Source organism: Galeopterus variegatus, unplaced genomic scaffold (genome assembly GCF_000696425.1).
Source record: "Galeopterus variegatus unplaced genomic scaffold, G_variegatus-3.0.2 Scaffold443, whole genome shotgun sequence".
NCBI lineage: Eukaryota > Metazoa > Chordata > Mammalia > Dermoptera > Cynocephalidae > Galeopterus > Galeopterus variegatus.
In genome coordinates this window covers 223,654-237,506 of record NW_007726554.1, presented here as the reverse complement: position 1 = coordinate 237,506, position 13,853 = coordinate 223,654, and the positions used below count along the sequence as shown (strand labels likewise).

Below are 13,853 nucleotides of genomic sequence, written 5' to 3'. Positions count from 1 at the left end.
TCCCGACAACTCTGGAGTCGAAAGCAGTGGCCCAGGAGATGATTTTGTTAAATAGATGCTTATAGATATTTAAATCCGTCATCCAAGCATGTTGTTAAATAAATCCTGTGTTCCTGAAGTGGTAGGGATTGCTAGAGGAAGTGATGTCACTGTGGGAACTGCCATGTGGGGACAAGTGACATCCCTCCTCCTCTGTTCCTGCTCTCAAGGACCTAACTGGTGAACCTCCCATTCTGTCCTGACCCTGCCATGGGCCCCAGGCTCCTCTGCTGTGTGGCCGTCTGTCTGCTGGGGGCCAGGTGAGTGTGCATGTGTGTGTCAGTGTGTGTGTGCACGTGTGTGTGTGTGATGACCACAATTGTGTTCCTCATTCTGTTCCCACCTTCTGTCTCCACAGATCTCACAGGTGCTGGAGTCCTCCAGTCCCCCAGGCACAGGGTCACAGAGAGGGGACAGAATGTGGCTCTCAGGTGTGATCCAATTTCTGGTCACACCGCCCTTTATTGGTACCGACAGAACCCGACACAAGGCCCAGAGTTTTTGATTTACTTCCTACGTGAGAAAGAAACAGACAAATCAGGGGCACTTAGTGACCGCTTCTCTGCTGAGAGGCCCAAGGGCTCGTTCTCCACTCTGAGGATCCAGCCCGCAGAGCAGGGGGACTCGGCTGTGTATCTCTGTGCCAGCAGCTCAGCCATAGTGTGGCACAGTCCCCTGCTCCCTGCCCACAAACCTCTTCCTTCTCTCTAGAGGCCTTTCTTTCTCCTTCACTCTGCAAGGGAAAGAGGTAGATGTGGACATCAGCTGTTCTTTGGGTAGAAGGAGACCACAGATTAACTCCTGAAGCACTGGCTGTAAGGCTCCAAGGCAAGGACATGGTGCCGTCAGGCAGGCTTCCACGGGACGTGGTGGCTGCTGCCCACGTTCACAAGCTGTGGTCACATGCGGTGAACTCGCCTCTTGCTCTGCATGTGTTGACGGCCTCCGGTAGGTCTGAGGTTACATCCTTCTCTATTCTGAAGCCTCTTCTATCCCTGGCACATGGGAAGTTTTCCACAACAGAGCATCAAACCTGTGTTCCTATTTGGGAGGAATCTCAGAAACCCAATCTCTTTCACACAAATGTTACCTTGTGCACCGTGAACCCTAGTGTGAGCCGAGGTCCAGCATCGTGGTGAGCGTGTGTGATTACAAGTAACACTTAATGGTATTTTGCACATTTGGGACTTTTCTGGTAATTGAGTAAATCAGAGAAACAGTGGCTTCCAACATGAAATTTGTATTTCATTTTCTTTTCAAGGGGGAAGAACAAAGCAGAAAACAACTGAGCAACTTTAAACTCCCTGAGTAATCTGGGATTCCATGAGTCTAACACTGTTACATAAAGTCTCCTTGGCTTTAATTCCATTGGAAACCAAGCAATAATTCTCTGGAGGAAAAAATAAATCTTGACAACATGTTTTAAGACACACAAATAAATGTACTACTTAGGGGAAATGTTCATAGGTGGACCAAAGAGTTGCATTAGGCCTGGAGATAATCAACTAGTAGAATTATCAAAAAGAGACCATATATGAAGTCTCTGCCAAGTATCTGTGGGCAAAGGGCAGTGTTCTGAGTTTTCTGAAGGTAGATGAAGGAAAGAATCTAATTGTTACTATTACTTTGGATTGGATTAAATTTCTTGAGCTCCTCATTTTTTTTCTTGTGTGTTGCACTTTCCTCTGTGTAACCGAGACAGAAAAAAGAGAAAGAAAAAATTCACTGGAAGTACCATCAAGGAGGCCCGGAGGGACTGCCGCCCTTCAGGGGAGCAGCCCAGATTCAAAATCAGCCTTTCTTTTTATTGACAACACAAGGAAGTTCCACAAGAAAAATCAGTCGAATTAATCATCAAAGAAGGACATAAAAGCAGGCAGTGTAAAACTTGTAACAGCAGTAAATTAACAATGTGACATTCCAGAATGTAATTTGTAAAATGCTAGGTTAATTCACCAACAAACAGCTTGTCCTTGGTAAACATTTTCTTTTCCACATACTTCCTACAGGGGCGATTTCCTTAGCATATTTAAACAGCATTCAAGCAGTTTCCTTAACATATCTTAAGAACCATCAGCAGGTTAAATAGTCAATAGTCATTCAAGCTGGAATCAAACCAGCAACCTAAAAAACAGTCAAAGTATGCAATCCCATCCCTAAACAGTGATTAGAATTGATTAGGTGGCTTTTGTCAAACTTATCTGTGGACTCTTGTCCCCTTACTCAACAGCCTTTTGTCTCATTCATACATTAGCTAAAAGATCAAAGTAGAATCAATATTTCTTTTTTTTTTTTTTCCTTTTTGTCTTTTTTCGTGAACGGCAACGGATCGCAACCCTCAGTGTCGCGCCCGTACCGGACCGGGACCGGCAACGGGATCGCAACCCTCGGTGTTGCGCTTGCACCTCGCTCAGCCAGTGAGTGGCCGGTCTGTACGTGGGATGCGAACCCTCGGCAGGAGCGCCGCCACGCTCCCAAGCAGCGCACTGTAGCAGTGCGCCACCGGGCTGGCCCAGAATCAAGATTTCTAACTCACTACACTTGTGAAATATTACAGAATAATTTGGGGCATTTTATTTTCCTCCAGTCTGTATCTCTTCTTAGCACGTAAAGGTAGAAGCTTTGTGTCTATGCTGTGCCCAAGGTCACATCTGTGAGGAGGCCAAAAGGGAAGGCCAGCTGACCCAGAAACACACTCGCAAAGAGCGGGGAGCCTGCTCGCTTGAATGGCAAAAAATCAATTCACCGTTTGCCCTATCTGCTCAGAACAAAAATGGAAGTTTAAACTATAAGACTGATGAATTAGTAATTTCCCAAATTATGACATTTATAGCAGTTCATGATTCATGGAATGATTTCCACAGCCTTTGAAGATTTTTTCAAAGCTTTTGTTTGTCTACAGCTTTTGTTCAGCAATGGATCCCCAGCTGTTTCTCAGCAGACTTGTCAGTCCACCTTATTTTTTTTTGATGCCACATTTGGATGTTGTGTTTTTCAGTCACTAAGGACCTCTCACATTTTCAATATTTTATATAGATATAAAATTAGTGTTCATGCCTTTGCTTATTTTTGTGTGATAAATTTCTGAATTGAACTGTAGAATACAAGCATAAATTTGTATATGACTTCCATCTTCTATGCAATTTATTTATTTACTTTTTAGTAATACTTTATTAAGGTAGAGAGAGAGAGTAAAATGCTCATACATGGACAGCTAGGTAAATTTTGACAGATGCATTCACAGTGCAATCAAAACTGAAATCTCAACATTTCCATCACCCAAGAAAATTCCTTTATGCTTCTTTCCAGTCCATTTCTCTCAAAGAGGAAACCACGTTTCTGATATTTATCACAATTGATTAATTTTGTCTATTCTTGAGCTTCATATAAATGAAGTCACATACTACTGTATTTTATTGACATATTTTTCAATAATTAATATTTTGAAATGCATTCATGTTGTGCGCATCAGTATTTTAATTGTTCTTATTGATGAGTAATATTCCATTGTATAAATATACCATAATTTCCTTATGTATTCTCCTGTGGAGAAATATTTGCGTTACTCCAGTCTTCAACTATCATGAATAAAGCTGCTCAGAGCATTCTTGTACAATTCTTTGTGTGTATTAATGCACACATTTCCCTTAGGTACTGACCTAAGGATTGAATTACTGATTCATAGAGTAGGTCATATTTAGCTTTATTACAAACAGCTTAACAGGGTTCCAAAGTGACAGTACCGATTTACAGTGCCCAGGGATGGGAGTTCTCCTGTTTCTCCAGACTCGCCACTTGGTGTTCTCAGTCTTTTTATTGTTAGCTATTCTATTGGGTCTGTAGTAGTATCTCCTTCATATTTCCCTGATGAACAAATGATATTTACTCTTTTTGTATGTTTCCTGGTCAATCCTATCTTCTTATCTCCTTTTGTAAAGTGTCTACTTTTAAATTTGCCCACTTTAAAAAAATTGGGCTGTTTGTTATTTTGCTATTGGTTTGTAGGAGATTTATTTATATTTTACATAACAGTCCTTTTACCATTAAAAGTACCGAGTCTGTCTTCTCACAGAGTGGCTTCCTTTTCCATGTTCTTAAAGGTGTCTTTTGTGAACTGAAGGTTTAAATTTTCCTGAAGCCTAATTTATACATATTTTTTTTCATTTATGGTTAGTGTCCTCTGCATCCTGAGACATTTCTGCCTCCCCCAAAGCTGTGAATCATTCTTTTCTATTACTTGCTCTAGTGCTCCACTTAAGTAGCCCCAGAACTTGTTCTTTGTCATCATCTGAAAATGCTCCACCTCCAAAGCCACAAATTAAACATCTCACTATCTGCCCACAGCTTCTTATCCTACTAAACCCATTCTTTGATTTATTGGGATCTCCTATCCATTGGTAACTATTCTTTCTTCCTATTCCTTCCTAAGGACCCAGTGAGGGGCACAACCACTGGTTGTGGCACAACCATTGGTGGATGGGATGGCATGTCCTGAAGAGGAGATCTGAATGAAGCACCATGGTGTCCACTATGTTCATGAAGCAAATATATCCCAGTGCAGACTTCCTTAGGCAGGAGTAGGTAAGGATGCACAGGGATTCTTCACTGGATCCTCATTGGATTCTCTGTTCAAGTCACACTGTGTATTTTTATATTGCATATATCTCAGTGCTTCTGGTGACTCTGTTAGTGGTGCTAATTGCATGATGTTAGAATTGTTGTTGTTGCTAATTGGAGAATGTTGGAAATTTTTTACCTCTAGTCGCAGAATGTTGGAAACTTTGTTATTGCTTTTTGTTGTTGTTGTTGTTTTGTCTTCTTTATTTGTTTGTTTTTGGTTTCTTTTTTAAGGCAAAATATACTCTTGAAGCTCATTTTCCCCTTGTTAGGTGCATTGGTCAGGGTCCTGGCAGGATTGAGGAGGGAGAATGAAGGAACTATTTACAAAGGTTTCACAAGGTTAAGGGAACTCTGTCAGGGAAGAAGAGGCATCCTGGCACTAGCACAAATGGGTGGCTCTTATTCACACAGGCCTGAAATATGAAGCAGGGTATTTGAGTCCTTGTGCATTGGGGCAATGTGGCCTTGAGAGAAAGCTGCCTGTGAGGTGCTGTGGCCTTTTGTAGAGCAAAGTAGCCACTTTGAAATGCATTCCAGCAAGAAGGGAGCCAAGGAACAGACATTGCAAACCAGGAGAGTTGTTTGCCCTACCTCCTTCTATCTTCCTGCCATAGACAAATTCACACAGGAGGTACAGAAGAAATGAGCTAATAAATACAACCCGATGTGGTCAGCCTCTAAAGGAAAGGTGGATCTGGAGGCAAAAAAGTAAATACACACATAGAATGGCTTTGAGGATGGTAAATTCCCCATTGGCTAGGGCAGTGCTGTGAGCTGATAAAGTCATAGAACTTTCTCTGCAGATTCATACTCCTAATAAGTTAAAGAGCAGTCAGGCCAACTTTGAACCAATCAGATGGACAAAACCTTGGTAATTGAATCACTGGACACTCAGGGGAGGGGCTAGGAATGCTTCTGGGGAAAGGAAAATACAAAGAGAAATCCTGGTTTGAACCCAGCGTCAGCAAGATGATGTGAGGACACCCAAGCAGAGCTGGTACAGGAGGTGTTAATCACAGGCTCCTTGCCCTCAGCTGATGGACGGGTGTGTGAGTTGCAGCAGGGAGCCCTGCAAGAAGTGGGTGGGTGGGGAGAAGGCTGAGAGGGAGACAGTTCATCCTGGGTGCCAGGGCAGTGCAGGCAGAGGAGCAAGTGCCTCATTAGAGAAGGCTTTGCTTTAACCCAGCCTTGCCAATCTGCAGAACAGGGGAGGAAATCTGGAGTGCTGGGAGCACCGGACCTCAGCAAGCCTGCAGAGGGATGACATCAAGACAGTGACATCACAGGGAACTCCCCCAATGAGGAAAGGCAAGGCCAAGAACTCAGCTCTTGCCCAAGAAGACCACGGCCTGAGCATAGAGGCCCCGTGCTGCCTGCCCTGGCTGTGCCATGGACTCCAGGCTCCTCTGCTGGGTGGTGCTCTGTCTCCTGGGAGCAGGTGAGTCCTGTGGACAAGGAAGGCACCCCTGTGCTGAGCTGCCAACTCCTGCATCCTCCACTTTCCTTTGTGGAAGCAGCACCAACCTCTCTCCTGTGATCACTCTCCATCTGCTTTTCCCACAGGCTCAGTGGAAGCTGGAGTCACCCAAATGCCAAGATACCTGATCAAAACAAGAGGACAGGAAGTGACACTGCGATGTACCCCTATCTCTGGACACCTCAGTGTGTTCTGGTACCAACATGTCCTGGGTCAGGGCCCCCAGTTCCTTTTTGAATATTACAGTGAAGGACAGAGAGCAAAAGGAAACTTCCCTGACAGATTCTCAGCTCACCAGTTCCCTGACTATCGCTCTGAGCTGAACGTGAGCTCTTTGGAGCTGGGGGACTCGGCTCTGTATCTCTGTGCCAGCAGCTTGGCACAGCCCTGCAGAGTCACCAACGTCCTGTGCACAAACTTCCTGCCCCAGCTCTGACAGTGACAGCATTCAGGCTTCCACCCAGGCTTTGCTCCTTCCAGGGATACTTTCAATTGTTTCAAAGTCTTGCTGTGTCCTGCTGAGCTCAGAGCACTCCCAACCAGCAAAGACCAGGTTCACATGTATGCACTGAATGTTTCCACTTCTCTGCCATTATCTCCTTGCAGCTTGTCCAGTCCTGGGTAACTTCAGTAGAATAGTGACATCTGAGCCCCTCATGTGTGCTAGAGTCTCTGTATACATTATATGTCTTGAAGCTTTGCAACTCTTATGCAAATCACATATTCCCTTTGTAGATGAAAAGCTCAAGGACACTGAGCCATTTCTGCAATGTCTCATGGTTTGTAACAAGCAGAAATTGGGGACAAACTTTCCTGTGTTCCTAAAGTCCATAGATCTTCCACACACCCAGCTGCTCCATCCTTAATCTCTGCCTTCTGGTCAGTGAGACGCAGACCCTGCCCTGCCCCCATGTGTCTAGCTGGGCAGCAGTGAGAAGCTCAGACGTCATCGTGGGTCATGACTATGACCTCCTTGTTGGCCACTTTTCACAATTAAGAATAAATGTACTTGACATATACTTTCATGAAAGAAATTAAGTAGAGACCTAGGGGTGGAAGGAAGGGACATATGTTCAGTGCAGAAAAAATAGTCTCTAAAAAAAGGATCCCTAAGGTAGAAACCCCACGATGATGGTGGAGAGACACATGAAGGGCAAATGGTATTGGACCTTGGAGGGCTAGTGTCTCCTAGAAGAAAGGCAGCCAGGAGCAGAGACCCTGTGGGTGGAGGTTTATGACTGTAAGTCGAAGGTTAGTAGAGGGCACAGGGAGAGGTGGAGGGCAGATGACTGGGTCACTGGCTGGCAGGTAAAGTGACATCGCCTGTGGAATTCACCAAGAGCCAGGTCTTATTTCCTCAACACACAAACTGAAGAATTTCCCTATAATCGCCCCATTTTGCCCTGACCCTACCATGGCCACCAGCCTCTGCTGTAGTATGACACTTTGCCTCCCAGGAGCAGATGAGGTCTCTAAAGCCCTTCCCTGTGCTTACCAAGTCCTAATTTAAGCCTTTACCGCATGTCTACAATATTAGGGTCCTTCCCTGGCATTGTTTCCAGTTTCAACTTCTCTCTGTCACAGACTTGTTCCAACAGTCCCCCCCACAGCCCGCTCCCCCTGCAGACGCAGGTCGGCAGAAAATATGGGTGGCCTTGTCTTCAGGAGGCCACAACCCAGTCTGGAAATCAGGGAAAGACCTTGTCCCATAGGAGTCTTTCCCAGCCTGCCAGGATGGCTCCCAGAGCCCTGTGCCACCGTGTGTGTATGAAACTCTGTTTTGTGCCGAGGTTGTCCCCAGGTCAGTCTCAGCTGCATGAGGGCATGTGCCAGCAGCAGGACGTGAGTGGACCGACCTTCTCCTCTATGCCCTGCCGCAGCTCTGCCACTACAGTGACCTCAGCTGCGGCCTCGGCAGCATCCCCCCTACTCAGGCACGCCCAGAGAGGGAAGCTTATGCAACATTAGATATGTGCAGACACCGTGGACACCACTGGGCCGTGTTCTTTTCCCCGTGGCTTTTCATGACTCCAGCTTCCTCCCATGCTCCTTTAGCTATTAGCTTTCTCCCCATGGTCTCTGCCCCTGGTTGTCCTCCCCCAGTCCCTGGGCCCTCATCTCTGCCTTAACCACGGACGCCTCAGTTCAGTTCCTTCCTCCCGTGCATCATGCCCTGCCCCCACCCCCACCCCACCAAAGGCTTTTCACCCCCAGGCTGAATTCTCTGCATCCACACAAGTCTCCCCTTTTTTGTTCTCCCTGACCCATATCTCAGTTTATCTACCACCCCCTTCTAAAGGAAAAAATTCTTCTAATGTTTTATGAGGCCACATCCCCTAGCTATAAATGCTCACAGTTTATTGTATTTATAGCATTTAGCACAATTGTCATTTACACGAATTTGTGTGAATACTTAACAGAAGCCTCTCTTGCTTTCTAGGCTGAAAAGCGTTGTTGGGACTGTGATATTTTTGCTCCCCATTTTAACACCAGCACCAAGGGCAGCTCCAGGTTCTCATGGCCAATCTTTAAAGAAGTGATGAATAATGAAAAACCGTCTAGGTTCCCACTCCGGCCATTCCAGAAGTCTGAACACATTAACCGAGAACTTCCATCCTTTTGTCTCTTGGGATCAGAGAGTCCTGGAGACAGATGAGAAATCTCCATCAAGGATGTGTGAGTGGATCCCAAGCTCTTCTGCAGGACTGAACTCCATGTCCTCCCATCAGCTTCCTGGACTCGTCCCTTCCTTCAGTCTCCTTCCTTCATAGACTCCCCAGAGTTTGGAGTCTCCCAGACATGGGGCACCTAATCACTGGCAGAGTGATCGAAAACATAAGTCAAACCCTGGTGTTAAAACGCGATGGAGAAGAAAACAAATGGTTTCGGGTTGGCCTGGTGGCGCACTGGAGAGTGCGCCCCTTGGGAGCGCAGCGGCGCTCCCGCCGAGGGTTCGGATCCCATGTGGAGACCGGTTCCCGCTCACTGGCTGAGCGCGGTGCGGGCGCAACACCGAGGGTTGCGATCCCATTTCCGGTCCCTGGTACGAGCGCGACACCAAGGGTTGTGATCCCGTTACTGGTCAGTAAAAAAAGACAAAAAGGAAAAAAAAAAATGAAAACAAATGGTTTCTCTGATATGTTAGGCAGAGTTTTCCCGAGGCACACAAATCTTGGGTGACTGTGAGGCCATGAGGCTGATGCCCTGAGCTATATGACAGATGTCACTTCCACGTATTGGCGGGCAATGCCAGAGACAGAGCCGAGGTTCACCAGCTTCCTCCGGCTCACAGCCTGACTGTGGTGCAGGGTACTGAGCAGAGCCCTTCACTTGATCCTCCCTTTGCCATATAGAAAAGACTGTCATTGACCACAGAGGCTCCATTTATAGAGTGAGGCCATGCATTAGTCCTTAAAGAATTCTGAGGGTCCTTCTGAGTGGAAATAATTGAATATACCTTCACTAGGATGGCCCGAAGATAGAACAAAGCCCCAATTTTGCCCGAATTATTTACATCCATGCTTTAAAGACTAAAGCAGTTTTATCTCCCCAGGCAGTAAAGACCCAAAATTGACAAGTCATTTCAAAGAGTTGAACCAAAGTTCGGATATTTCCCTAGGGACATCGTGTCTTCCCACCCACTTGCTAAAGCCATATTTGAGAAAACTGTGGCCTGTTGATGAACCCTGGAATAACATTACAATGGACTTGATAATACTATTGCTACTTGAATTAGAGACAAAGACCAGCAATGTAAAATGTAAACATGGAACGTCTCTTTTACTGAGTGTGGAAACACAGGCACTAGAGGGCGCTCATCTACCTTGCTTGTCAGATGAGGGGACTATGTGACGCCTGCTCTACGCGGGCGCGTCAGAGCCTCCACCACTTCATGGTGGCCAGGCTTCCCATGGGAGAAGCCACTTTAGTTCACAGCCAGCACACACTGACATCAACATCAAATCCATCAACCTCTTTGCTCACCCACCTCACCAGTTAGAGACCTGCCTTGTGCACCAGGAGCCTGGGATGTTTTCTCAGTTTATTCAGAGAAAATGGGCTTTATAAGGTGTTCTATTGCCAGAGCCTTTTTGTACTTTGCCCATTGAGATACTACAAATTCTGCCACCAGATAAAAGGTCTGAATTAGGAGCTCGCATGTGGATAAAATATGGTTTTAACAAAAAATTAAATGAGGTATAAAGAATTCAAACTGCTCTCAGGACAAAGCCATGGCAGCTCTCCTACCCACCACCCAAACACCTCCCACACCTGCCCAAATCAGGCCCAGGGTCAGGAGAATGCAGGGACAGGGCCAGACAGAGGAGATCTCCGGGGAGGATGATGGTCAGCATTTAGGTCTCCAGTGTGCAGAGCTATTGTGGCATCTAGGTGGCAGTGTCCAGGTGGCAATATGAAAAGAAGCAGAGAAGTGGAAGATAGCCCAGGGACGGAGCCTGGGATCTGGGCCACAGCACCTGGAGTGCTGAGTGGGGACAACCTAATGGTGCTCATACGATTTTTTTTTGTACTGAAATCCTCTCTGAGTTACCATTTTTAAAGAATTCTATGCCTCGATTTTTCACCTTTTACTGTTTCTGATTATGACTGACAGGATTTTCTCTTTTTTCCTTCTCACTGGTTCATAATAGAATTGTACATCTCAGAGTTGGGGCATCTTAGACTTAGTAAATTAATATCCTGAGCCTCAGTGATGTCACTGTGGGAACTGCCACATGGGGACAAGAAACATCCCTCCTCCCCTTGCTCCTTCTCTCAAGAACCTAATCTAGTGAACCTCCCATTCTGTCCTGACCCTGCCATGGGCACCAGGCTCCTCTGCTGTGTGGCCGTCTGTCTGCTGGGGGCAGGTGAGTGTGCATGTGTGTGTGCCAGTGTGTGTATGCACGTGTGTGTGTGTGACGACTATAATTGTGTTCCTCGTTCTGTTCCCACCTTCTGTCTCCACAGGTCACACAGGTGCTGGAGTCCTCCAGTCCCCCAGGCACAGGGTCACAGACAGGGGACAGAATGTAACTCTCAGGTGTGATCCAATTTCTGGTCACACTGCCCTTTATTGGTACCGACAGACTCCAGGGCATGGCCCAGAGTTTTTGACTTACTTCCAAGGCACGAACACACCAGACAAATCGGGAATGCCTGGTGACCGTTTCTCTGCTGAGAGGCCTGACGGCTCATTCTCCACTCTGAAGATCCAGCTCACAGAGCAGGGGGACTCGGCTGTGTATCTCTGTGCCAGCAGCTCCGCCACAGTGTGGCACAGTCCCCTCCTCCCTGCCCACAAACCCTCACGGGCTCAGCTGTCCTCACAGTGCTCAGAAGCCCCGCTCTTCCTTCATCAAGGGGGACAAATGCATTTGAGACATCAGGTGTTCTTCTGCTAGTAGGAGGTCAGGAAATGACTCTGAAATACTAGAACAGGTTACACTGGATAGTAGTAACTGTGGCTGATGGATTCTGGGAATCCTTATATATAGTTCAAGATTCTACAGCTGGGAGTGAACAACAGAGCTTAGGCTCAGGGATAATGGTCAAGTAAATTTTCTCTTATAAAACTGTAAAGTTTTGGCACATTTATAATAAACTTCAATTAGTATCACTAATTCACATTTGTACTATACCAAGGAGTGGGCCAGATAAACCCAAACAATGTTAAAGCCATTCACAGCTACCAGCCATAAAAATGTTTAGTATTCTTAGTGAGAGCTGCCATCAAAACCAACTATCCAGAAATAATCATCCAGAATAATACACGTTATCATATGTGAATATATTGCTTTTTTATTTCTTTTGACCATTCTGCAGTAATTCTGTGTTTAATTTCCTTATTCTCCAGTCTAACCATTTTTTAAATACAGAAACTCACATTTTGCTTGGTTTTATAAAATGTAACCCCGCTTGAGAAGGTGGTAAAGGGAACTGATTCCAAGAAGATCTGAAGTGCAGTAATATCATCCATGAAGGATTCTTTGAGGTTTCCAAATAGTTGTACCAATTTAGAGTCTCAGCAGAGGCATATGAGAGTTTCAGTCATCTTTGCCTCTCTCTCTCTCTCTGTTTTTCTCCACCTCGCCCACTCTGTAGGTTAGTTTTTTACTCTCTTACTGGTTTCTTTTGATAAATAGAAGTTTTTAAGGCAAATCATTCAATTTCCCCCCTTTTTGGTTAGCATTTTGTACTGTGATATCCAGTGTAGGAAATCTTTGCCTACTTCAAAATGATCATTTTTCAATATTTTCTTTTAAAATCTTTACACTTTAAACCTCTCACACTTAGATCTATAATCCAACTGGAGTTAATCCTTTGTATATGATACAAGTGGTATGAGAAAGAGATCAAGTTATACTTTTTCTACATGATTATCTCTTTTACCCAACAGTAAGTAGAAAAGATCCTTCTTTCCTCTCCACTCTGTAACATCACTCTTGTCATAAATCAGTCATTATATACGTGTGCCTCTGTTTTCTTGGATCTCTGTTATGTTGCATTGGTCTGTTTTGTCAGTCCTTGCACTAATAACTCACAGTCTTATTTACTATAGCTTTGTGATAGTTTTTAATATTTGATAGTCTAATGCCTCAAGCTTTCTTTTTATTTGTTTGTTTGCTTTATTTGTTAGCCAAGGTTCTTGACCACTCTTGACCCTGTTTACGTTTTATATGTATTTTAGAATCAGCTTGCCAAATTCTTCCAGAAAAAAATGCCTGTGTCTATTTAATTTACTTTGTTTCCAAGTAACTTAAGTCCATCACAGAAAAAAATCTAAGAATATCAATAGGAATACAGAAACATTTACCATCCCAAAATATAAAATGTACAATGTCTGGCAACCAACTAATGATTACAGGCATGAATATAACAGAAAAATATGGCCCAGACAAAAATTAATCAATATAATTTAATCCAGAAATGAAAAATTGGCAGACAAAAATATTAAAACGGTTATAAGTGTATAAATGTTCAAAATTTTGTAGAGATGAGAAAGACATGAAAAATCGGAATAAAACTTCTAGAGATAAAAATGACCATGTCTGTGATAAAAAACACACTGAATGGAATTAACAGATTATTAGACATTACAGAAGAAGAGATCGATGAATTGGAAGAAGTAACAATGAACAATTCATAATGAAACACAGAGCGAAAGGACAAGGTCACCAGTGAGCTGTGGGACAGATCCAAATATCCTAATATGTAATTGGAGACCTCAAGTGTTAAGTTTTTAAAATTTAAATTTGTGTAAAGGAAAATTGGCTGTTTACACCAAAGTGATTCCAAAATAGTGCAAGGGTTCTACAATACATAAAATAAAAATGTATAACAACAATAGCAAAAAGACAGCAAGGAGAAAAATAAATATATGTCATATCATTGTAAGATTTTTATAATCTATGGGAAGTCTCTTGAACATGATCTGTATAGAGATGTATACTGCAAACTCTAGCGCAGCCACTAGATTAATAAAACACGAAGTTATACAGGTATACCTTGGAGATATAGAGGGTTCAGTTCTAGACAACTGCAATAAAGCAAATATCTCAATAAGTAAGTCACACCGTTTTTCTGGTTTCTCAATGCACGTAAAAGCTATGTTTAAACTATATTGTAGTCCATTAAGTGTGCAAAAGCATTATGTCTAAAGAAAAGGACATACCTTAATTAAAAATACTTTATTGCTAAAAAATGCTAGTGATCA

General features: G+C 44.1%; 3 gene segments (V, D, J or C); all 3 read left to right on the top strand.

Annotated features, from left to right (window-relative positions):
* Positions 1-249: 249 nt before the first annotated feature.
* Positions 250-750, top strand: LOC103587343. The segment is given in 2 exon segments: positions 250-295; positions 395-750. Coding segments are annotated over 2 exon segments (402 nt in total).
* A 5,298-nt stretch (positions 751-6,048) lies between these two features.
* On the top strand, positions 6,049-6,572 carry LOC103587342. The segment is given in 2 exon segments: positions 6,049-6,097; positions 6,223-6,572. Coding segments are annotated over 2 exon segments (399 nt in total).
* Positions 6,573-10,922: 4,350 nt separating this feature from the next.
* On the top strand, positions 10,923-11,541 carry LOC103587341. The segment is given in 2 exon segments: positions 10,923-11,007; positions 11,108-11,541. Coding segments are annotated over 2 exon segments (483 nt in total).
* Positions 11,542-13,853: the final 2,312 nt, after the last annotated feature.